Source organism: Olea europaea, chromosome 13, assembly GCF_002742605.1.
Source record: "Olea europaea var. sylvestris chromosome 13, O_europaea_v1, whole genome shotgun sequence".
NCBI classification, from domain to species: Eukaryota; Viridiplantae; Streptophyta; class Magnoliopsida; order Lamiales; family Oleaceae; genus Olea; species Olea europaea.
Window position 1 is genome coordinate 15,309,699 of NC_036249.1, and position 26,929 is coordinate 15,336,627.

Sequence of the window (26,929 nt, forward strand, 5' to 3'; positions counted from 1 at the left end):
GAAGATCTTAAACAATTACAAAAATTCTTAGGATTAGTAAATTATGCTAGACCCTTTATTAAAAACCTGGGAAAAATTGCAGGACCTTTATATGGAAAAACGTCACCAAAAGGTCAAAGATACTTTAATATAGAAGATATTAAATTAGTTCAAAAAATAAAAGAAAAATTAAAAGATTTACCTAAATTATCTATGCCATTAGAAACAGATTTTCTAATTATAGAAACAGATGGAAGTATAACAGGATGAGGAGCAATTTTAATTGCAAAACCCAATAAATATGCAGATAAAGATAGTGAAAAAATTGTAAAATATAATAGCGGAAATTATAAAGAAAAATGTAATATAAGTAGCATAGATTTAGAATTACTTGCAGTAAATTATGCTTTAGATTCTTTTGAATTATTTATTATTTCTAAAGAAGAAATTACTTTAAGAACAGATTGTGAAGCAATTGTAAGTTTTGTTAATAAAATGAAATTAGAAAATAAAAGAAGTAATAGAAGAAGATGGTTAAATTTCATAGACAGAATAACTAATACTGGACTAGTAATTAATTTTGAACATATTAAAGGTAGTGATAATCAGAATGCAGATATTTTAAGTAGAATAATTAAAAATAAAGAATATGACTGATCATTTATTGCAGATGCAAAGACCAAGAGGTCCCAGACCAGGATTGCCAATTGTTGGCAGTTCCAGTTCTCAGACAAATATACTACAGACTCATGATAAGTTAAGATTTGGTAATATAGAGTTACTTTGTTTTCCAAACAGTAATATTAGTTTTAAGACACTCTCTCATATTTCAGTTACTAAATCAGAAAAATGCATTTTAGATAATTTATGGATATCTTACAATAAGAATCCAAAAGATCAAAAATATTTTTTAGCATGTTTAAATGCTCTTTCAGAACATTTTAGTCAAGACCATAAAAAATTTAAATGTTATGTTGTTTTAAATGGAAGACTTCCAGGAATTTATCATACCTGGCTAGAAGTTTCAGATTGTATAAAGAATTTTCCAAATCCTCTATATAAAGGATTTTATTCTATTTCAGAAGCATTAGAAGAATGTAGAAAATTTTTTTATTCCATTTCAGAAGTATTAGAAGAATGTAGAAAATTTATAGGAATTAATTATTTTGTTGCTCCTTCTTTAAAGAATGTTTCAGATCAGCCTTTAGATTATGCTTCTAAATTTTGTGAACATTGTGAATGTATGACTAAGAATTTTAAAATTTTAAATGAGTCAAATCAGTCTTTACAACAAGAAAAATTAGTTTTACAAAAGAAAATTTCTGAATTAGAACAAGAAATTATCAAATTAAAAATTTCAAATCCAATTGTCCATACACAAGCAGGTACTATAGAGCCCAAGAATTCTATAGCTAGTCCAGCTCAAACGGAAGCTGGTAAAGACTTATCAAATCCGTTTATTTGTAAAGAATCTTACTGTTTTATAAAGTAAGATTTGATAGTATAGCTTTTTACTGTTTTCTTTTTGATGTTTTGAAAAAAGGAAAGATTCCTTGCTTTTGAAAAACGCTTCCTTTCTCTTTTTTCTCCTATAAAAGGAGATCATTCTTTCATTTGTAAACACACAAGAAAATTTATACAATACAAAGCCTTGAGTTATCTCAAAGATGTTCTAATTTTCTTTTCTTCCCGAAAGGGAAATTCTTAATTGTTCTTATTCTTAGATAGAATAATATCCCACAAAAATATTTTGAGATTTTGATATTTTGTTTTAAACTACAGATGGATCATTCCTGTAGGTATGTTTATAGTTCTAAGATATGGTGCTAATAGTTAATATTAGTCCCAGATCTTTTAAGAACAGTTCCTGTTTATAAAATTTTTATGATTCTTATAAAAATTTTTATGCTTCATGCTGGGTATATGATAAGAGCATGTCTTAACTCCAAGTTAAAAATTTAAACTGTTTTTAAAATAAGCCCTGAGTGATCTCTCAAAGCGTAAAGGCCCAGTGAAGAGGCTAGGATACGCATAGAAAAGAGAAAGGGATCACTGTTTTAAAAATTCTTGTTAAGGGAGTGCCAGTGGTGTCCTTATAAGAATGGAGTTAGGCCCAAGTTCATATATCTCAGATGGCATGTTTTCAAAAAAAAAAAAAAAAAAAAAAAAAGGGATATTATTTTACCAAAAGAAAAAGAAATCTTAATTAAGAAGAGTACTGAGTAGGATTTTTCATAATTGTTTTAACAACCCCCCTCAACAGCCTTAAAATCCTTGAAATAACCTCTTTTTCAGGGACCCCCCTCTTATATATATATATCCTAAACACTGGTTCTTATATACTTAACTTATGAGCACCGATAACATGACACATCATTAATTGATAAATAAGTTAATGCTAGGTCCCATGAATTTAGTGATTTTCCAATTAATTGGTGTACCATGTTAGAGTGGTAAGGCTATGTTTGTTTTAAAGACAACAATTGAAAAAAAATTGTTGGAGCATGAACTGCCTCCATCGTTCTCTAACACGTACATACATTAAATACAACCAGTACAACTACACTAAAATGTTGCTAGCATCCTCCTTTTAAAGATTAGAGTCCAATGTGCTACTCGGGCTATAGGTTGAAAGCTAATGATACAATATTCCCACGAAGTAAATAACAAGCAAAAATGAATTTTCTTCTCAATTTTTAAAAAGATGAGTGTGGAATTTATTTATTTAAAGGAAAAAAAAAAACTAATTACCTTTTGTTTTGGTGAATGACTTTCACTTCTTGCAATTGTGCAGGTTTGTGTAGTGATAACAAGAAAGATAATCTGAGTTATGAAAATTGATTCCGTGCAGAACCTCATTTTTGAAGCTCATAAGTTGTAAGTGTTTGGTTTTTTAATTTGTCATGTCATGTAATCAATTGTGTATTTAAGGCTATATTAAGGTTAAGTCCATTGAATGTGGTGTTATAAAGAATTAATGTTATTTGACTATGGCATCTAATATGGAATTGCACAATGGCTAAGGCTAGGGAGAATAAAAAGTCTCAATTTGCCAATTGAGTTTTACTAGGGGTTTATCCTATGGTAGAGACTATTACGTAACTGAAATTAGGTAATAGTTCGATAGCACACTGAACCAATGGGAATCATGAAACAAACTGTGACAATTAGAGAAAATATCAATTCGATGTCGTGACCCTCACACTCAAAGTCCTTAACGGATAAATAGCTAAATTCGAGAGTTTGCGACAGCCATGATTGCTGATAGAACGTTGGTATCCTCGGAGACTTGAAGGCTTCGCTGGACCTATCATTTGTCTTTACTCGTCTATGACATCCATTAATAGGATATCATAATAAATGTTTTCCTAAAAATGGCCCAACTTAAGGAGCACAAGATATTAATGAGTGATGGGTAAAGAAGTTCGATCAACCCAAGTCACCTTAAAAGGTCGAGGGTGTGGTTTTGGTTTGAAATCGAACTTGGCCATGGCGGAGTTGGAAACAACATTGGTGGTTCTACCTCATCAATTACCAACTTGGAAGAGCAAGAATTCCACAGGATACATGTATGGAAGACAATCTGTTTCCGTGAGATAGAATCAATGGGGATGAAGAGGATACATCTCATAACTGAGACGATAATTGCGTCCTCATCATAACTCACAAATTGGTTAAGATCTTCATTAAAATCTTCAATAGGGTCGATCATGAAACAGTAGTTGTTTCCCAGAGTTGAATAAGGAGGTTCTTGATTAAAAGCTTGCGCAAGGGTGCGATGTGGATAATAAGAGGCAAAATCCGAAGTGTATGGTCTCAAAAGCTAAAAATCTAGGTTCAACTCTAGTGGCATCTTCAGGAATATTACGACTAGAGGAATACCCAACAAGCATTAGGTCCAGGCCGACACAGGCCACTACTAGGAATGGTGGTCAGAGGAGACAGAACTGACGAAGGGTGGGAAAGTTAGAAAGGCCATGCTGCTAATAGGAAGATCGATAGTATCACTCGTATTCAAGGGCATTGTATAAATCATCTTTTAAGAAGTTAGGGCTGAACACAATGACTTGATGTTTGAGGTTAGATCTTAAATCGTTGAGAAACCTAGTAACAATGACATCTTCGTGTTCAGCATGGCTAAAAAAAATATGTTTCCCTCATCAACTTCAGCACGTGCATCATATTCCTTCATTTTAAAGTGTGATAAGGGGGAGAAATCCCCAATAGGCATGTCATTGTCATCAATTTTGGGATCTCCGATCTCATATTGTCGTTGTGCTATTGTTTCCTTTATATCCCTGTTAATGAAACAAAATAAAAAATAAAAAATAAGTAAATCAACTTTAAAAGAAAAAATGAAAACAAAGACAAAAATTTAAATCAAAGCTAGAATTAATAAAAAATGCTAAACTATATAAATTAATCCACTTAAATGCTGTCAAAAACTTGATTGATTGATTTCACAAGTGCGGATCATGATTAGTAATAAAGTGGAATTTTTAAGTTTGAACATCGTTACCACATGGACCAGATATCAATTTTTATTTTGATTCTAACTTCAATCTAATTTAATGTGGTAAAAAGTTAACAAATTAATGGGTAAAAACTTAACAAATCAAGATTTAATTATAGCTACTTTATCTTAAACTAATCTAGCTTAACCTAACTAACCTAATTTGTGGAGGACTATTGAGATTAAGTGGTTAGGAATTTCAATTTTTTTACGTTATTCATGTTTGAGCTCCATTTTTTTTAGAAATATTGTATTTTGGAATAATGTTTTGGTAGAGAATATGTGGTTAAAAAAATAAGGAAAAATTTTGAATGCATATAATATTGTTTTATTAAAGAATGAATGGTTGAAAAGAATAGAGAAAAAATGTATTTTCAAAAAAAGGGGAAACAAAAAAGTCCTTATTTCCTTAACATTCATTAAATCCAATTTCATTCATCATTTTCTTCATTTGCATTAATAGTCGACTTAACCAATTTTACTTAGTATTCTCTCACAAGGAAAATCAACCCTATTCATATGCTCGAATTTACTATATTTCTATGTAAATTAGTACACATGTAAAAGAATTCAATTTTAGAAATTCTATAAGATTGCATAGCCTATAATCGAGATAATAATCCAAAAGGTTTTCACGGAGTCGCTAAACTTTAAAAATCACTCAAATCATTATTAAACTTTACAAAAGGTTTCCACAGGGTCACTGAACATGGAAACTTTTTGCAAAATTTAGTAATGAGTGGGGTAATTGTTAAAGTTCAATGACTTCATGAAAACCTTTTGCAAAGTTCAATGATGACTTGAATGATTTTCAAAGTTCAAGGACCCTTAGATTTTTTTTTTTTTTTTTTTTTTTTTTTTTTTTTTGCAAAGTTTAGTGACCATTTGGGTTATTATCTTCCTATAATCATGTTTTGATATCTTATAATGCCTATATCACTTATTATACGAACTAAATAAATAAATTTCCTCTCAGTCTCAATATTGACTTTAAATCATGCAGTTGGTAATCAAGCAATTGAATATAATTAAACCACTATAAGCAGCTCATACATCATCAATGTGCAAGAAAATCAATTGACTTAAATAAACATTACACCTAAATTGCATGGTTCATCCTAACAACCAATTATTTAGCCAATGATAATGATAGAATCAAAGTGATTCTTCAATCCAAGCATTGGATCTACTATCTCGAACTCTCCATGAGATTCATAGTTGTATTACTTATAACTTCCTTGTTCGTAAACAAAGCGGATTCGGACTAAATAAACGGCGTCTTCTTTTATTCGAAATGCCGCATGATCTTCAACCAAATATGTGCTTCAATATAATTACCAGGAGTAAGTGCTATGACTCAATTCCTTTCTTTTTAGAGGAAGTTGTCTTAGAAATTAAACAATTAAAAAAAAATCACATAGTTCAACACAAGGAATAAAGAAAAGAACACTAGCAATGGTTATTTTTTGACACCCAATTCTCAACGTTGGACCATCAATCTCCTCTTCAAAAGCTTATATATCTCCCGATCAACTGTGTTCTTCAACCTTCAAATCCCAAGTTGAGATACAAATAATGGGAATTCTATGTATTGGACGTATAATTTTGCCTCTAAGAACGTAAATCTCTAGTCTCCCCCTTTCTAATTGAATGCAAGATTCCTTTTTGTAGACCTCAATTTACGTCTCAAGATAGGAAACCATAATTCTAGTTCAACTAAGAATTGCTTGAATTTAATCTTTCCTTCTACAATTTGGTCTCTGCTTTCTCTTTTAATTTAGATTATGTAAAGTATCTAGTTCAAAAAAATTACTCTCAAAATCTATTTTTAATGACCAAGATAAGCGAAATATTTATATCAAATATCTATGTGCAAAAGTGTGGAACGTACTACAAAATTATAAATATAAAAACTAATTGGAATTTTTTGTGTGCCAAGAGTATGCCACATTAGCTAATTAATCTTTTATTAAAATTCTTAGCACGTTGTATCATAGTTATTAGACTCGACTTGAACATCAACCCGTATTGGGTCTCAGGCTACTGGTCGAATCGACAGGTCAATAATCAGATCGGTGGACCTATACATTTTTTAGGCAAAATTAAAGTTTTAAAGTTATTTTCTCTAATTATTTAGGTACATAAAATAAAGTAAAAAGTTGGACCAAAGTTTTTTAAAATTTTGTTTAGAAAACCTATAAATGATTCATTAGATAGACATAAATTATTGCACAAAAATAATAATAAGGCACTTTGTTATCAGTAGTGAGGAACCCATTATTTTCCTTAGAAGTTCTTGGTTCACGATTAACTCGATCAGGTACATTTATATTGCTATTGCTATTCGGCCATTCTATGTGGCAAACATTTAAGTTTTAGGCCCTGTTTGATAGCATGGAAAATCAATAGGAAATGGAAATAGAATTTCACTTTCCAACTTTAACAATGTTTGATGGCAAAGTTTTTCCCTGGAAATGATTTTCTCACCCCTCCTCTCATGCGCCTGATTTCTAGCTTTTTAAGGAATTCTAATTCCTATAGGTTAGGTGAGAATTTGTTTTCCAGGTTCCTTTTTTTTTTTATGGTCAATGAAAATAAATTCTATTCCTAATTGTTAAAAAAAAAAAATAATAAATAGTTTCCTTTAAGTAACAATTTCTGTGTAAAACAAAGTCAAAAGAATATCAAAAGATAGATGCTTTTTTTGAATTTTTTCTTTTTTCTTTTTTGGAAATGGAAACAAATTTTATCCCCAATACCAGTAAATTTTATCTCTTTAATTAATAATTTTCATGTAAAACAAAATCAAATGAACACCAAAAAACACTTTTATTTCAACATTTTTCACGTGAAAAATTATACCAATCAAACATAATAATTTACAATTTCTAGATAATTTAATTCCCTATAATTCGTTTTCAACTCAATTCAATTCAATTCAATTCCATCTTTACAATCAAACGGATACTTACTTTTAAATCAAAAGTATAATTAACGTGTTTTCCCAAAAAACTGAAAAAGGCCCAACCTTTTATTTCCTAATACCATAAACAGTGGATGTACAGAATACATTTCAATTTCTCTCTCTCACCTTTTCTACCGTCGCACTCCGACGACGGCGCCACCGAAAATTCACGCCTCCTCTTTTCTGATAACTTTTGCTCAACTTCTTTAAAAAAAATTGAATTGAAAAATTGGTTGCATCAACCCAAAGGCTGAATTTCTTTCTTTTTCTTAACTCACCCCGTACTCTGGCTACAACAACACCCGATTGCAGATCATGGGCAGAAGCTTTATAGGTATTCGATTGTTTGATTCGCCAAGTTTCTCCAGTAGAAGGCGTGGATGAATTTGTAAGTGTCGTTCATTTTTTTTCTACCAGTTATTTATTTATTTTTTCCCTTCTTTTTGTTTGGATGCATTTTTTTAGCATTCTATTTATTCATACTCGGGAAATGGGTCTAAGCCACTTCTTAGGTTTTTTCTAAATTTTGTTTGCACAATTTCTTCAGTCTCTGTTTATTTTCTGTGTGCCGTGGAAATGTATCGTTAATGGATTGCACCAATTCAATTTGTATTTTGTAGAAGTACAGAGAGAACCCTTATCTATAGATTTGCACCATTGGCATTGCTAAAAATTATCTTGTCACTCTGTCAAATTCAGGTTTTGATAATGTGTATATGGTTGGGGTATGTGTTTAAAATTCCATGTCACATGAATGCTATCAGTGCACGTTGCAGCGTATTGAGAAATGATGACTTACCAATTTTGATTTGCTATAAACAAGTTTTTAGGGAAAACATTCAAATTAATCAAGAATGCATTACAGGTAGCTACTGTGAACTTTTATGACAGACAACAATATCATCACTTTTAGACAATCAAGTTTCAAATGGCACACCATATTAGCATTTTGGCTACTAATAATAGCTGAAACAATTGTAATGCAAATAATATACTTTTGGCCCAGTATTTTCGCTCACTTGCATTTTTCCTCCCTAGATCCTACAGGACTCTTCTAGCCCTAAGCATCTGGCTTTATCATAATTCATATGGTAACTCATATTTTTAATTGTGGGTGTTAAATTTATCTCTATAAAATAGAGTTCTTTCATTGGGGAAAAAACTTGAGATACAAGGAAAAACAAAACACTATATCTATATTTTATATGTTATTTCTATAGTAAAACCTCACGATCTGAGAAGAATTTGTTATGCATGTGCAACGTGTAAAGATCTGGATAGGTAGAATTATTATGCACCTGTAACATGTAAAGCAAAGAAATCCACTAACTAGAATAGTTCAAAATACAAATCATTTTGGAATGATAAAGTAAATATATAGTTAAAGCGATGGATTCTGCCAAAATAAAATTGGACTTAAAAGAAAAATTGAATCAATCCCTAATTCATTTTGTTAGCCATGTTCGGAGTGACGACCATCGATTTTGACCTTACGCCATTCCTTTTTTGTGTTTAGATTTCCCGATCATGTCCTGAAACATAAAACCACTAGTTTATGTATTTTGCTAGTCCACAACTTATCTCGGTGAGTTCGTCTGAACCTCCAATCTTGTCACTTGAGAACTACTCTTACAAAAGTTGGTTTGGTCAGATAAAAAAAATAAAGATAAAGATATTTGTACAAAATCTTGTTGACAAAATGATGTACCCACTCTCACAAAATTAGTGAATCCCACGTGAATTTAAAAAATGTCGGCTTGTGATCCCCGCCCCCATTGTGAGTAGTGAATGAGGGAATTTGTAAAAAAAGTTTATACATAACATGATCCACTAAATAAAAAAGGCATAGGTGAAGTTGCAAGATTTGTTATTCTGGATTTCACTGTTGCACTTCATTACAATATCAACGAAAAATATGAAGTCTCACATTTAATACCCAATAGTTTATAAAATAAAACATTGTGAACTACTTTTTTTTGTATTTTCTCTTTGACCAAATCATTCACTTCTAAAGGCTTGTCCTGTCACTTATGCGTACGAATTGTTGATATTTTGCGGAATTAAAGAATGTATGATGCCTAGCGTCTTGTGTTTATTAAGTTGACACCACTCTGTAAAATTAATCAGTAACAATAACTAGTTAAAAAGTAAAAACCAACCAATCATATAAAAGAAAAAGTTGGTATTGATTATAAAATTCTTGTCGATGGAATTAGTTTTTCTTCGAATACAAATTGATCCCCATATTCGTTTTTATTTGTCCTTATATATTAATTGAAGAATTAATTGAAGAAACACAAACACGGGCACACAGAGAAACTTATATATGGCACGCTCCTTGTATATAGATAAGTTGTACATCATTCATAAAAGAGTAATGTTATTTACAGTCGTTTACTGTCGTAGTCGCTCTATATGGCATACATATGACGGTTAGTGATTTGATATATTAATGTGGTAGTTTTTATTACCTTATGCAACAATTCATTAACAGTCGCATGTATATCACGTAAGATGACTGTGCAGTGAGCGATTGCACATAGCATTACTCTTCATAGAATCAGTGAAAAGTTAGAACTCTGTTATCTTTATTTGTCTTCACTGCCCCAAAATTCTTGCACTAGTATGTTTTTCTCAGATAAGTATTTTGCTAGAAATATTGTACAGTTTCTTTATTTCAAAACAATATTTCTACTTTTACTCTCAAATGATCTGTTTGATAAGGTCAAAATGATTGTTTTATCTATACTTTTAATTGAGAAAACTAATAAGATCCTTAATTTAGGGAGTTTCCTCAAGTGAAACTATAATGAATTTTAAAATTCTTGTATATTTAGGTGGTCTCAACTGAGATTTTAATGAAATCTATTAAAATTTAGGCGTTTCCAATTGATATTTAAATGAAATTCAATGAAATTCTTTAAAATTTAGGTATTCTCAATAATTAATGAATTTATAATGATTTCATTAATAGAATGGTTTTAAAAGATTTAGATGGATTTCAAACTTAAAAAATAAATATAATCAAAACGATCAAAAAAAGAAAAAAAAATACATATAATCAAATCTTTTGAAATTTCACCACATTTGAGGAGATTTTTATAGAATTTGTGGAAATTTATAGAATTCATGAAATTTTATTACTGTTTATAATATTTTAAAATATATCAAAATTTTAGTTGAAGACACCCCGTCAAACTTTGGCCAGTACAAATGCACTATTTTCAGAAATTGCTTATCTTGAAATGCAACGTCAAAAGTTAAAATTGTTATAATAAGCGATTTTATTTCTCAAAGGGGTTATTCTTTGATGATCATATGATATACCAAAGAAACACTACAATACGAAGTACATTGAACTTAACGTCGCTGTAATTTTTGTACTTGAAAACGTTGTATAGGGATTTTAGATGTTTGAGAAAAGAAAGCTGACTAAGAGATAAAAAAAAAATGTTTCGATCAAACTAATTGTCACTAAGATCATGGGCATACAAAGATCTCAACCTTGACATTGATAATAATGTGGCGAGATTAGTTAATGCAGTACATCTGTGAGTGATGGCGAGGGAGAAACTGAATGGATGGAAATATTGTGCCAACAAATTGAGGTGTTGAAACAACATGTTGACAATTTTCTATCTTGATAGTCTGACAATCACAGAGATGCATCGGTTTGTAAGTAGGAGGAGGAGGGCTCTGACGACGACGAATGCCTTTTGTTCCTTCTAATTCTAAGCCAGAGATGAAATGTTACTTTTTTATGATGCTATTATAATTGATAAGTTCACAAATACATTGACGACCATCCAATTTGGGAGGAGGAACCTAATTTTAATTTGGAGAAATGGTCCAGAAAATCCAACTTTAACCTTAAAGCTGCTGAAGTTAGTAAAGCTAGTTTTCGAAAGTAAGTTTGGTGAAGTTGGCTACTTTTACCACCAGTCAAAATTTTCACCTCCATCGTGCACTAATCTTGAATTTTGCAATAATATTAATTATTTTACACAAATAGTTTATAGTTTTTTTAATTAATTTTATATTTAAGATTACAAATTTGGATATTTGGTGATCTTCACATGTCGAGGACATGTTAAATTTATCTATTTATTATTTATTTAATTTTTTTGTAAATAAATAACTAGCGAAGCATTAATATAAATCTTTTCGTTAACCAAATGTTTGATACTCAACTTCAATAATAGTTACACCATCAAATCACGTCAAAGTCAAACCTGCAACTGGTTCGTTACTTCAAATGATCAAATCTGGAAAGAAAAAAAATGATAAAATTGATTAGATAGATGATAAAAATATATTAGTTACAAAAAAGTTAGTATAGTATATAATGATCTTCATACGGAATTACAGCAGGTACCTTCATTTTGAATAGGGGAATACTTTCCAGAACACTTGGCCCTCAGAATTGGATTGTATAAATCTCAATGAAATGGAACCATACACTTCTCCAATGAGGATTTATGTACAGAACTGTAGCAATGCAAAGCACAACACATATGTAAGATACGATGAAGCTTACATAGAAGACCTCCATGTCCATGAAACCGCGCTCCTCACTTTCATCATTAGCAGATGGCAGGACAGGTGATGATCTAGTGCTAGTACAGTTGATTGGTAATGGACGACCACAAAGATAAGGATTTCCCTGGTAGCTATCTTCACCAAAGGTTCCAAACTGACCTTTCTCTGGTATAGTACCTGTTAAATTGTTATGTGACACGTTGAAGACTTCTAAAGTGTTTAACTTAATCAGACCATTGGGGATCTTCCCACCCAAGTTGTTATAGGAGAGATCTAAGCTCTCGATCTGATGTAGGCTTGAGAATGTTGCTGGAATTGTTCCATTAAGATTGTTGTGGGACAAGTTGATTGCATGGATCTCACTTAACTTTCCAAGGCTGTCCGGAATTTCACCATGTAATTTATTGGAAGAGAGATTAATTCCAGACATGTTATTGAGGATGTAACCTTTGTAAGGATAAGAATTTCCCTTTGTCTTAAATGTCACTATAATTGGCACTCTGTCGAGTACAATTATTGTTAACTCAGAGTTCTCCTTGGTTTTCCCCATTGATATGTTACCAAAGCACTGCGGGATTTGACCCGAAAGGAAATTAAAAGAAAGGTCTATCAAACTTAGTTTGTTCATCTCACAAAACTGGTGAGGGATCATGCCTTCAAAATGGTTACCGCTGAGTAGAAAAAATCTCATGCTTGATAGAGTGCCAATCCATTGAGGGATACTTCCAGTGAACTTATTCTCTCTGAGATCCAATAACTCCAACGAAGAGCTATTATAAAATGCTTCTATCAGCTCACCTTCTAATTGGTTATTGTTCAGATAGACATGACTTATTGTTGATGTATTGAAGCAGGATGGGACCGAACCACATAACTTGTTATGAGATAAATCTAAGAGGTGAAGATACTCGAGATTGCAAATTTCCATTGGGATAAGACCCTCAAGCTGGTTATTAGACATAGAAACTATTATCAAATATGTCATATTACCCACTGAAGTGGGAATTCTGCCAGACAAATGGTTGTTACTAATGTCTAACACCATTAAATTTCTGGTAGACAAGCTACTTGAAATGGTGCTTGACAAGTTATTGTTGGACAAGTCCAGTTGATCTATATATTTTAAGTCACCAAAACTAGAAGGTATACACCCATCAAACATATTTGTTGACATGTTTAATAAATACAAATTTGGAAAAATAGAAGTTATGTTAATTGGAATACGTCCATTGAACTTATTATTAGTTACATCGAAATTCTGCATGTCATGATTGGTGCTTGTTGGCAACATGAGAGTTCCTATAAAAAGCATTAGCTCTCAGGAGAAGTGTCGAAAGTCCTGTATTGTTCTCTAACAACCAAGTTGGAAAATTCCCTCCTATGTTGTTCTTTGAGAGACTAATATATCTCAAGTTTGATTGATAGTACAAAAAGTTGGGTAGTGTTGGATGGCCACTACAATTTGACATATCAAAACCTTCTAGTTGAAAATTGGGAACCCATTTTTCCAACTCGTTTTCATTTATTATTTCATTGATTCCCACTTTTAAAGACTTTAAGTTCGAATGATTAAAGAATGCCTTGAAAGAAATTGGAACTTGAAAATGGTTACTTGAAAGAGAAAGAACTTCGAGCGATGTGAGTTTGGAAAGTGGAGATGAGGCAATATTTCCGGTGAGCTTATTGGAAGAGAGGTCAATCCATCTAAGAGAGGTCATGTTTGCAACACATGAAGGAAGCATTCCTTCATACTCATTCCAATTCAGATATAACTCTTGGAGGTTTTTAAGTTCACACCACCCTACAAAAAAATCACTGCTTCAATAGCCATCAAAAAAATAGAGAATTTAAAGACTTCGCCCATAAAAGGTAAGATAAATTTTTGTGTCCGAACTTACGTTTTAAGTCAGAAAATTACATTTTTATTGGTGAAATATGGAAATAAGTAGCTTATTTTGAATGTAACTCTTATGAGGGACAAAGCCAGAACTCTATAAAAAATTCTTTTATGCTGGACATAATTTTTACAAATATAAAAATTCATACGGAAAAGCATTGTTTACCAAACAAGTCGTTGAAGTTTACCTCGAACGGGAAGGGTGCCATTGAGTCCACAACTAGACAAAGATAAAATCTTGAGGGAACTCAATGCTCCAATACTTTGTAGAAAGTTCCCATCCACATCAGAATAGTCCAAGAACAATTGCTCCAACTGTCTTAAATGTCTCAACGCTTATGCACGAAAACAATGGGATGGGCATTAGAATTGGAGTTCATATTATAATTAGTAATATAATTTTTGTGACTAGAAATTACAACTCTTTCGGGATACCAAAAGTTTCTATATTTCCGTTTATATAATTGAAAATAGAAATAATTGAAGAAACAATTTATTAATGAGCATGCTAAGTCATGGAAAACATTGTTTACCAAACAAGTCTTTGAAGTTTACCTTGAATGGGTAGGTTGCCATTGAGTTTGCAACTAGACAAAGATAAAATCTTGAGAGAACTCAATGCTCCAATACTTTGTAGAAAGTTCCCATCGACTGTAGAATTGTCCAAGAATAGTCCCTCCAGCAATCTTAAATGTCTCAACTCTTATACACAAAAGCAATGGAATGTGCATTAGAATTGGAGTTCATATTATAATTAGTAATATAATTTTTGTGACTAGGAATTACAACTCTTTATGCTTACCAAAAGTTCCAATACTTTCATTTATATAATTGTCCCGAAAATAGAAGTGCTCGAGGTATGAGAATGCCTTCAAAGATTGCACCATGTTGCTAATGTTGGAGACACTTATGCCATCTAATTTTAGCACTCGAAGACGATGCATACTTTTGATGCCTGGAATGGAGAACTATCTAGGGTAATACTCATCAACGTTAATTATTGAGAAATGGGAAATTAAAATGTTTAAGTGTCGACGATGAAATGTAATAAACAACAAACTACTAATTTAGTGATATGGAAGGGCTGTGAGCAAAATAACAGGGACGCTTCGGCTCATGCATAAGAAGGCACAAGAAAAGGAAATTAATAATGAATAAGGATAAAGAATGAATTGAGGTGATATACCATAAATGATATACCATAAAATCATTCAGATCTATCAAAAAGGAAAAGTAAATTTATTAAAAGGTCCTAACAATATAGTCTTCTTTTGACCTAAAAACAATTTATCACACTTGTAAAAGGAGACTCACTTAGTATCGACAGAATGTCGTCGTTGCTAATATCATCGTTACCATTGAAATCAAGAACTTCCAGCTTGGTTAATCCAAAGAGCCTTTCACTGCCTAGACAATTATTTCTCTTAAAAAATAATATTATGTTTCGTCAAGCTAATAAAAATTGAAATAATACCCAGAGGAAATCAATGTTGATTAAGAGTACGCACACAAGCATAATGGTTGGGAATCAAAAAAATAATATTATACTTCTGTAATAAGGTGTGTTACAATATTAGATGAAAAGAAATTATTAAAAAAAAAAAAAGGTCTTATTTGTTGTATATGTCTTGTACCAGAAGTTCCCTTAATCTTTCACATTTGAATTAGTACTTGGGTTGATTAGAACTATTAATATATCAATGACATTAACATATGCGTTTCGTAATGCTAACCGTATTAGGAAGGGCAAATGACAAATGTTTTGATCTAATAGGAAAGCAACTAGCATAATTTTCGAAGTGGCTATTCTTAGATAATCAAATGATCTATCAAAGAACGAGCAGAATACAAAGTATATTGAACTTACTGTTGCTGAATTTTTTTCTCATTAAATAGTTGTTTCCAAAACGCAAATACTTTAGAGAAGAAAGCCGACTAAGAAATGACAAAATTTTGTTATCAAATGAATTCCAACTCAAATCAAGGGCCTCCAAATTTCTCAACTTCGACAGTCTATCAATACCTGCAACAAAGTTCAATATATCTATAATATCACTCGAAGGAAAAACTTAGACAACCAAAAAACAGAGGAGTAATAAAATTTAATCAACTGGCTGGTTACTCGAGTAGAGATTTCATCTTGCCTTCATTCTCAACCCATCCTACTAACTGATTCTGCTCCAAGAAGAGATTTCTGAGCTCTCGAAATGGAAGAAACAGAGAGGCATTAAAATACCAATCTCCTAATTTCCTCTCCCTAACGTAATCAAGATCAAGTTGGATTACTCGTTTAGTTGTGTTGCTGGATTCAACCGATTCCCATTGACAACAATCAGTTGCAGTCTCATTAACCACCCATGAAGACAGTGATTCTCCATCTGGGAAGTTTATATTTGCTCTAAGGTGCAAAAGAGCAACCTTCTCTTCCTCCCAACACCCTAACAATACCATTCATTTAGTAATGAAAGCACAATCATCACTAGAATTACCAGTAACTTAATTCCCATCTTTCTTAACTGCTAAGCCACAAATTCTTACTTTTTCTGGATAAATGAGGTTGCAAACTCTCCAATTTATAGCACTAAGTGGATTTGACGTGTTAGGCGGTTTGTTTTTATTATAGACTTTTCCTTGAAGTTGTAAAATTCGTAGCACTTTCTTATTGTTTAATTGATTAATAGGAAATTGCCCATACTTAGTTGATTGATTGAGGATTATAAAAGAACCCTATATGAGTTGAAAATTACTGTCCAAAATTGACCATCCGACTTGCCTTCCACAAATAATTCATTGACACATCATTAGACACCTATTTTTAATCACAAGTGATGGTGAATTAAAAGTTGAACATGCAGATCTCAACTTACACTATATAGTACTGACTTTTTTTTCTTCATGCACAAGAAAAAATTCTTTAAATTTTTTCCTAATGGATGGAGAAGAATTTCCAGGAAGGATATTGTTTTTCTTAAATATCTATGTGCAAAAGTGTGTGGAAAATCATGAGAATAAGAACTAATCAGAATTTTCTATTTCCGTGTGCCAAGGGCATGCCAGATTCTCTTTTACTAGAATTCTTAATTAGCACCATGTATTGACCTAATCCTACGTTCCGTCATTATTATTGAATGATCAGCTCACTTTCATTATTATCCTAGTTGTACATTTTTATTTTTATTTTTTGCAATCAAATCATTAATTGATTGACAGTTGGAAGAAGAAGACAAATATTTTGCATTGCAAAAACATTTTCTCAGTAATGCAGTGCCCCGTGGACCACGTTCCGCAAAGTGGTGGAAATTGATGAAATTTCTACAATTTGCCCCACCTATCAAGGTCTATAAATGTCTATATTACATGAGAAGTAAAACTTACAACTTATATCTATTTCGTGAAATATGGTTCATTATTTCTCTTTCATATTTTGTCGTTGAAGGATATAAACAAGATTTTAATTCGACTCAAAATCTGTCATTTATTTATTCATCACTAATGCTCCGTGAAGGAACCTTATTGTAACGCTCGACCCGCTGGTACAAAAGCGTCGCTCAAACAATTGTACTTTAATTTTAGACTTAGAAATTATTTAAAATAATAGTTTAATTTAAGAATTTAAGCAAAAAAATTTCTTTAAGAACTATATATATATATATATATATATATATATTTTTAAATAACTACCAATGAATTTTCCATTAAAATCTACTTTTAAATAGTAACATGATAGTAACATAATTTTAAAGGCATTTATTAAAGAAGAAAAGAGTTGAGCAAATTCATGCATATGCCTATTTTATTACGTGAATAGTGGCAAGTACATATCTACGAAATAAATAAAAGGTATGATAGTTTTCCATATTAGAAGTAAGAAAGAAAGTAATATGTTTTGATTTCTCATTTTCACACGGTGGGTTTTAAAATAAACTCGTTTGCATAGTTATCGATGTCAAAATTTCGTGAAATTTTTAAGGAAAAGTATGGAACATCTTATAATATGACATATCCAAAATTAGCTTCCGTCGGCATCATATGGGTATTAAAATATATTTCACTTTTACAAAGCGACCCAGTTGAAAGGCAAATTGGTGCAGTTTATTTAAAATAACATATAAAATTCCATAGACATCAACACCACATGATTTCCAATTTAATCAATAGCTAATCCATGAAACTATCAAATCCAATTGGTTTCATCCAAAAATTCGAAGTAACGGTCGAGTTATGAATTTCTGAAGTCAAAGCAGAAGCTGAAAAACAGCAACACTAGTCAGTGCAGTTTACCTTAAGTGACATATAAGATTCCACAGACATCGGATTGACACGATTCCATGTTTATTCAGTAGCTATCTTATATGGTTATCCAGCATCATTAGTTTTGTCTAAAAATATCAAGTAACGAGTGAACTATGAATTTTTTAAGTCAAGACAGAAACTAAAATTTTTAAAAGACAGCAATACTTTAATTTGCTAACACTCTTTTTCATTTCTTTTTGTAAACGGTGTTTTGTAAATTGACTTCTATAACACATATCTACTTTTAAACATAACTAATTCATGAAGAAATATTCTTTGAATAGTTCAACATATGACATCCATAGAAATCCATATAAAAAGAAACAAACGTAAACATTCATGATCGAATTAAAATTATTAAAATGCCGGCTTCCTCCATAGTATGTTGCATCATCTTCTACCATCACCCACGCCCTAAGAAAATTCATTCAACTTGTAGGAAGGAAATTAATCCTTGAGTTTGAAATTCAATAGATATCATCGGTGCGTTTCATTATCAAATTAGAAATTTCAAACAATAGATTCATACCGTCGCACGTAGATGGATTTTCGGAAAACTCCAATTATTATAGCATTATCATAACATGTAGAGCCGAAAAATGATCATTCAAACTGTTGTAGTGCCGAAACACCGTACCCAGAGGTACCATTTCATTCAAACATTTATCGAAAAATCATAATTTAAAAACAAAATAAACACTTACACCTCTATCTACCTTGAATTTTTTTTTTTAGACATAAAAGAACAAAATGTGTAAAAAGTCTTTCTTCTTCTAACCCTTGTTATTTCCTTAAACTTAACTTGACATGAAATATATATTTTTTAAGAGAAAATAAGAGTAAATTCGGATTTGAAAAGAGGTATTGTGAATAAGTGACATTTCTCTTCTTGTAACATTTCGTTTTAATGAAAAACTAAATGAGGAAGTTGTATTATCATTAAATTTTTTTAAATTTAGTCTTTAACTAAGAATTTGAAGAGTTTCTAATCCATAAAAAAATAATTCATATAAAAAGTTTTATAAAAACATATATACATGGTGATTTGAACTTGGGTTGCCTATATGAAATACTATGTAGATGACCATTAGGGCAATGCAGTAATTCATTAAATCTTTGTGATTAAATTTACTTAAATTTAATCTCTTAAATTGTTAGGCTTTTAATTAGCTTATGGTTTGTGTTTTCATAATTTTAAATGGGTTGAGTTTCCATAGCTCATTCCTTAAATAGATTAGGCTCGTGATGCTAGATCACCACAAAATAATAGCCTTATTTCATTTTATTTCTTGAGCTTTTACACTTATCATTTTGCATGAAACCATTTGTCGTTGATTAATGAGACATCAGTCTTAACATTTAAAATAAGAAAGAAAAACCCTTTACACGTTATTTATTTTGAATATAATTGAAGCAGTTTGCATATGGAAATTATCAATTATTTTATAGTTTTGAGATTTTATTACTTTACTATGATTTTAGATTGTTTCATGTTGATTAAGATTTTGCTCATGGTAGTATTTTAATTAATATTATGGTGTTTTGAAATTTCCTAATAGAACAAGTATATATATTTTTTGTAAAAATAAGACCACTTGGTCTTTTGCAAAGTCGTTTTATAAAGTGGACTTGCTGAAATGAAAAATTGTGTGTTCTCAATTATGTGTCCAAATTCTCAATATACTACGATTCAACAAGTGTTTTATAGCTAGCTTCCTGATATTCATGAGTATTTGTCCATATAGAATTGATATGCCTAACTCAAAAATTAACAATACACGATTAAAAGTAGCAACTTAATATTATCTAGTTAAGGAAAAAAAAAATGAAACAATATTATAGAGTTCAAACTTAGAATGAGGTGCAGATAATTTAAGAACAGCTACTTTGAAATTAGAAAGTGTTGGTTTGTGTAAGACTTCTAATAGTCCATTTTAAGATTAGTGAGCTTTTGGTTCAGTTTTCTAACTTAAGAATTATATCTATATCATGAAATATGGTTCATTGTTTCCATTGACAGGGATGGACCCAGAATTTTCATTAATGTGGGCTAAAATTTAGAAACATCGATGTAATAACATTTATAGATTAAAAGAGTCACTGCAAGACAATATTTATTCAAGTAGTTCCGATGAGAATTTGAAATATGCAACAGAGCTGCCGACTATGACAGTACATACAATGGTCACAACTTGAGTTGGGGTAAACTGCAACCTTATCCCTTCCCTTCTTCACCCATACTATATTTTCCAATTGTGAAACCCACATCACAAAGGCGGAAAAAAATTCAAATTCGACCAAAAGGGAATGCAACTTATCTTTGGCATATAAAAAGACGCAAAAAAAAAAATGAGAAAATACAATTTTTTGTTTGGGATTTCGAGATATACATAGAGAGAGGGCATGTCTGGGATGGGTTGTGGTTGGGGAATTGGGCTCATTTAAGTTTACATCCTAAATGTACTTCTTGAAATGAAGCATTCAATTACCATTCCTCTCAATGCAAACCATTCAATCGATTTTGAAGGTCTTTGCACTGAAATTTCTTCAAGAAATATATCACTTTCTTCACTAACAAATGCCATTTTCTCAGCAATGGATTCCTGGCCCACAAATTTATCCCTTTTGGTTAGGGGTGGGCGCGGGTCGGTTCGGTTCGGTTCTAAAGAGAATCGAACCGAACCGAACTTTTCGGGTATCTAGTAAATGGAACCGTCGGGTCCAAATATAATTATGGAACCGTTCGGGTTCGGTTCTGTTCGGTTCGGTTCGGTCCGGTTCGGGTCCGTTCGGTTCTTTACTATAATTAAATTTTTTTAACATTTATAACAACATTATATAATTACAACTAATGATATATTCAATGGTTTTGGAATGTCAGAGACTGGTAAACTACCCTATTCAAATGATCGCTACGATCAAAGTTTCGGTTGGCGAAAGTCACAGTTTCGATCGGAGGTCACAGTGTCGGCCGATGATTGTATAGGTTTTGGAATATTAGCGAGGCTGCGAGAGTGAGTGCGAGAGTCAAGACAACGTTATGCACTTTAGTGTTGGTGTTTAGGGTTATTTAGTAGATTTGATCTTGTTTGGCTAAGAAATGAAACAATAAAATGGGTAATTGGGCCAAAAATTAAAAAATTAGAAATGAAACAAATTATTTGACCAAAAATTTGAATTTAGAAATTGTTAATTTGTTTAGAAAAAATTAAAATTAAAATAATTTGATTTACTCAATATAAAAAAATTAGAAATATTCGGTTCTTATTCGGTTCTTCGGTTCTTGGTCTAGAACCGAGAACCGAACCGTACCCGTCGGTTCTCAATTCAGATACCCGTTCGGGTATTTAATTTGACAAGAACCGTCGGGTTCGATTCGGATCGGTTCGGGTTCGGTTCGGTCGGTTCGGTTCGGGAGATTTGCCCAGCCCTACTTTTGGTTAGAAAGTTTACTTATCTCTACTTTTATGCTCAAATTCCTTTGATTTTACATAACTAAAGAAGTAATTGAGTAAAAATAAGTAAGAATAGGGTAAAAAATTATACTATTTAAACGAGAAATTAATATCCGACAGAAAAAGGCTAATTTGGCTAAAAATTACATGAGAAAAAACATATAAATAACCAATCACATAAATCCTACTCATAGATAAAGCTTAGAAACTACCTTGAAACAATCGAAAGGCAGATTTCCAAATATTGAGCCCATCTCAGTAGATTGAGGATTGATACAGCGTTGCCTAATCTTCTAGCACCCATGAAAGAAACGGAAAATAGAGAAGGTGAGAGATACATGGAGCAAAAAAGAACATCGGCTCTCTAAATACAAAATGCTCCTTATTTTGAAGAGATAATACTTAAAAATGAGCTCTAAAATGCTCTTTATTTTAATTTTTTAGAATAAAAAATTGATTTGACTTTCAAGCTAATACTTAAAAATAAGCTCTAAGAGATTGTGTATTTTAATTTTTTAAAATAAATAGTGAGTTTGGCTCTTAAAATTAGAGAGTCGAACTAATTCTTTATTCTTAATGTACAATGATTTCATTTAAGAAGTCAGGTATTTCAATAATATTTTTTTTAAACAATTCAAACTGCGTTTAAATTGATCGGCTGTTGACATATAAAAATAATGTTAATAAAGTATGAGGAGAAATTAATAATTGTTTCTTGAGAAATGCAAAATAAAGAGCCACAATAGAGAATAATGTTGGAATGAAACATTTTTGACTCACAAAATTTAAAAATAGTCTCTATAATACATGAAATGCTATTTATAAATAAAAGGTCTCTTGAATATGAGCAAAGGGGATTGATATCTAGATTTTGGTTTAAATTGGACTAATTGGTTTTAATTTTTTGTTTTGGGCTTGGGCTATTATTAATTTGAATACATACTTCGTTGATTTAAAGATGGGCTAACTGAAATAAATAATAAAAAAAATACATAATTACCGTAGTTACAAGAAACACTTTCAAATTCAAGGAAATTGTAGAATTCTTTCAAAAATCACATGGTCATATTTATGATCATCTAATAAAATTTTATGACTTATTAATTAATTCAACTGCTCAAGATCATGATAACATATAATTTATTGTCACAATCATATACAAGTCATATCGCAGAATGCCACAGTTAGAAAAAAAAACAAATTGTGGGTCACTATTACAAATTTAATAGCAAACTACAATTTTATTATGTAGGGCAGTGGACTTAGATATGTAGTGGCAGCGATGAGCTGTTGCTGATGTGGGTGTGGATTGGAAAATTGGGGTTTGGATTCGGAAGAAATGAATTAATTGATAGGGTAGTGTAGTGTGAGGTAGTGTGGGTTAGAGTATAAACCTTACTTAAGACAAATTTAATTCTCATTTTACAAATGAAAAGATAGAAAAAAGGAATGGGAGTAATTTTTCCTAAAAAAATTATAAAAGTTGGATGTGGACTATAGCTGGCACGAGTTGATGCCCAGTGTAATGCCCCGAAAATTTTGTGGAATAAAATTTATTTATTCTTTATGCTATATTTATATATTTTGAAATTTGAGGGATTAAAGTGAACTAGTATTAATTTTATTATTATTTGGGCTAGGTAATTAGATTTTGATAGAGCGAGATTTAGTATATCAATATTGGACTCATTTTTATAGTTCGTAATAAATAACGCATTATGAACTTGAAAAATGATTTATTTGGATAAGTTAGGCCTAAGATCTGAAAGTTTAAAGAAGTTATCTTTAATCGGTAATTAATTAAACATGGTTTAAGATTTTAATTTTAGGTAGCCTCCTATGAGATGATAAATGTTGATTTTGGATAATGATAAACTTTTGAGATTTGGATAAAGTTATATTGTAATCTTAAATTGATTTTAATAAAGTTTAATAGCAATCAAAATTCTATTATTTGAAATCAATTCTTATTCAAATTCCTTGTATTACACAGTTTTTCAGTTCTAGTTGCATACAAACTCAATTGAGAATTTCAACTATAAATACTACAAGAATTCTCATTATTTCACCATAAAAAAATAAAGAGAGAGCCATGGTGGAGAGAAAGTGAAGGAGATGAAAAAGAATAGAAAAATAATGGGAGAATTTTCTTGTGCAAGATTTTACCTTCTTTTTACAACCTTTCAACAATTAGGTACGATAATTTTGTGCAAGTGGTTTGTTTTCTTATGCTTTAGGCATTCAATTAAATATGTATGAATTGCAATTGGACATTCAAGTTCGTTAATAAGAGATATGAAATGCTTTGGGAATTTAAGAGGACCTATGGATGTGTCTCTAGGTCACCGATATACTCCATAAAAGAAGTGTGGTATGGAGTGTTTATTCATTTGTTATATATAATTGTGTATGAAAACTATACACGTATTTTACTGGATATTTTTAAATAATCACTCTTACAATAATTTTATAGGTTAGCTCGAGTCGATTGAATCTGTGGCGAGACGGTGATGCGGGCTGCCAAGTGGAAAAGTAAAAAAATAAATATTAATTTTTTTTTTAATCTTTAAATTTATTAGTTGGTTTAAAGTTCAAAGTCATGTTATTTAATTGGTTAGTTGAACATGTTTATTATTATTATTTTTTTTAAAGATGCAGTTTCCCATGTTTTGTTTAAATTTATGGATATTTTAGTTATTTTATTTAAAATTTTATTTTATCATTCTACCTTCAATACAAAGAAAATAAATTTTTTTGTAACACTTCAAGATTTGTGAAACTTTGGGGTGTTACACCCAGGACTCAATCTATACCTAGGAGGAGGTGGTTTTGTGGTGATGGTGGCGGTGGGATGGTAATCGGTGGGAATTGAAGTCGTGTGGAACATGTGGTGGGCGTGAGTATGTTTGGTGGGCTTTGCGCAATTTGGGATCTTTCATTTCTACGCTTTACTCCAATTCTTTTGAAAATATAAAATAATAATGGTAAAAAAAAAAAAAAAAGAATTTGGCAGAAGATGAAAAGATAATGTAGTTGTTGTAATTTCCTCTGAAGAAATTAGTTACTGTTTAATCCAAACATCAGATGCTCCTTAGAGGTAAAAACGTTTGCATATTCAATTCTTATCTCTTAATTAAAAGAAAATTTACAAAGGAAGCTTCAGAGCTCTTAAAAATGTGCTGTGCAGCGTAGTCTTAAACCTTCAAAAATAGTAGCAAATACTTCTCAAATCTTTCAAATAAAGTAAAAGAATGGACCAAAGTTTTTAAAAAATATTTTTAGAAAACATATAAATGATTTAGATAGATATAAATTATTGCACATAAAAAATAATAAGTCACTTTGTGTTTCAGTAGTAAGGAACCCATTATTTTCCTTAGAAGTTCGGGTCCGCGGTTAACTCAATCAGGTATATTTCTATTGCTATTCGGCCATTCTATGTGGCTGCACAATCGACATCCTATGTGGCAAACTTTTAAATTTTATTTTTAAACCAAAAGTATAATTAACGTGTTTTTCCCAAAAAGAGCCCAACTTTTCATCTTTCCAATACCATAAAGAATGGATCTACAGAGTACATTTCAATCTCTCTCTCTCACCTTATCCACCGTCGCACTCCGACGGCGGCACCACCGAAAATTAAAGCCTCATCTTCTCTGATAACTTTTGCTAACTTCTTTAAAGAATATTGAATTGAAAAATTGGTTGCGTCAACCCAAAGGCTGAATCTCTTTCTTTTTCTTAACTCACCCGTACTCCGACTACAACCACCACCGATTGCAACTCATGGGCAGAAGATTTATAGGTGCTCGATTGTTTGATTTGCCAAGTTTCTCCAAAAGAAGGCGTGGATGAATTTGTAAGTGCTGTACATTCTTTTCTCTACCAGTTTTTTTTTTTTTTTAATTGATGGATGCATTCTTGAAAGTGTTTTTAGCATTCTGTTTATTCATACTCGGGAAATGGGTTTAAGCCACTTCTTAGGTTTTTTCTAAATTTTGTTTGCCCAATTTCTTCAGTCTCTGTTTATTTTCTGAGTGCCGTGGAAATGTATCGTTAATGGATTGCACCAATTCAATTTGTATTTTATAGAAGTACAGAGAGAACCCTTATCTATAGATTTGCACCATTGGCATTGCTAAAAATTTATCTTGTCACTCTGCCAAATTCAGGTTTTGATAATGTGTATATGGTTGCTGTATGTGTTTAAAATTCAATGTCACATGAAAGCACATTTTCTTGAATGCTATGCTGCTGAAATTTTCACAACCATTGATGTCAGACTTCTGTACCATATTAAATTTTAAACAGATAGACGCTGCTGCAAATTATGAATGCTATCAGTGAACGTTGCTGCAAATTGATCAAGAATGCATTACATTTTGAACTACTTTTTTGTAGTTTCTCTTTGACCAAATCATTCACTTCTAAATGCTTGTCCTCTCTTATGTGTACGAATTCTTGATATTCTGTGGAATTAAAGAGTGTATAATGCCTAGCTTCTCGTGTTTATTAAGTCGACACCATTCTGTGAAATTAAACAGTAACAATAACTAGTTAAAAAGTAAAACAAAAAACCAATAATAGAAAAGGGATAGTTGGTATTGATTATAAAATTCTTGTTGATGGAATTAGTTTTTCTTCCAATACAAATTGATCCCGGGAATCATTTTTATTTGTCCTTGTATATTATTTTAGATTTATTGGTTGGGTGAGCAATTTTTTCCTTGTGCTTTTCTTTGTAGCGAAAATTCCTCGTTAAATCTTAATTCCGGGCTCATAAAACAACCAAACGAACACCGGTTTACCTCGACTCGACCTGAGACTTTCACTTTCACTTTGGACTGCTCTCTTTCTCTCTAACCCCACAAAGGAGAAGGGTGGTGGTGTTAGCAATCCACAAAAGTATGGAGAGGAAGACGAAGATATCACAATGGTTGAATCTCACTCACAACTACACATGGCTTCCCTCTCTCTCGGTTGCCTCTCTTCTCTCAACTCTCCTCTCCATTGCTACAACACACACACACCACCAAAAACGGTTGGGAGGTAAATACATATATATAGGTTAGTTTAGGTCACTCTAATTGGGCCTAGGGTTCACTAAGCGGGTTACCAATTAACCTAAACTAACGGGCCAATATTCAATTCCATATTAATCACTAAATGGTCCAACTAACCAAATAATCATCCAACCCAAACCCGAACTATCCAAAAGTGTAGTTCATCTTCGAGTTGAGCCAAGTCCATGGTGTCGATAAATAATCCGATAACTGTTTTAAATCATC

At 31.5% G+C, this 26,929-nt stretch overlaps 2 protein-coding genes and 2 long non-coding RNA genes across 6 annotated transcripts in view; 2 read left to right on the top strand and 2 right to left on the bottom strand.

Moving 5' to 3' along the window:
* The window catches only part of LOC111407706 (probable LRR receptor-like serine/threonine-protein kinase At4g36180), a 101,583-nt gene extending 85,143 nt beyond the window's left edge, over positions 1–16,440 (bottom strand). For both annotated transcript variants that reach the window (XM_023037346.1, XM_023037345.1), the window contains exons 1-2: positions 16,038–16,440; positions 15,761–15,916 (exon numbers count right to left, since the gene is read on the bottom strand). In XM_023037346.1, the coding sequence (XP_022893114.1) occupies positions 15,761–15,916; positions 16,038–16,344 (463 nt within the window). In that variant the 5' untranslated portion in view covers positions 16,345–16,440. The remainder of the gene's footprint in view (positions 1–15,760; positions 15,917–16,037) is intronic.
* On the top strand, positions 7,527–12,893 carry LOC111407711. The gene is made up of 2 exons (XR_002705161.1): positions 7,527–7,845; positions 11,829–12,893. It is a non-coding gene; the product is annotated as an uncharacterized LOC111407711 (long non-coding RNA).
* LOC111407709 (LRR receptor-like serine/threonine-protein kinase GSO1) lies at positions 11,553–15,065 on the bottom strand. Of its 2 annotated transcripts, XR_002705159.1 has the most exons (5): positions 14,696–15,065; positions 14,449–14,595; positions 14,082–14,228; positions 11,833–13,797; positions 11,553–11,722 (listed from the first exon to the last, which is right to left on the bottom strand). XR_002705159.1 is itself a non-coding variant. In XM_023037353.1 (2 exons), exon 1 carries the CDS (start codon positions 13,168–13,170, stop codon positions 11,875–11,877), a length of 1,296 nt encoding a protein of 431 aa, XP_022893121.1. In that variant the 5' UTR covers positions 13,171–13,235; the 3' UTR covers positions 11,553–11,722; positions 11,833–11,874. The 2 variants fall into 2 exon arrangements, 1 of the variants encoding a protein (XP_022893121.1); XM_023037353.1 differs by lacking the exons at positions 14,082–14,228; positions 14,449–14,595; positions 14,696–15,065 and having other exon boundaries at positions 11,833–13,235.
* Positions 16,441–25,046: 8,606 nt separating the features above from the next.
* Positions 25,047–26,210, top strand: LOC111407710. The gene is made up of 2 exons (XR_002705160.1): positions 25,047–25,500; positions 25,953–26,210. It is a non-coding gene; the product is annotated as an uncharacterized LOC111407710 (long non-coding RNA).
* Positions 26,211–26,929: the final 719 nt, after the last annotated feature.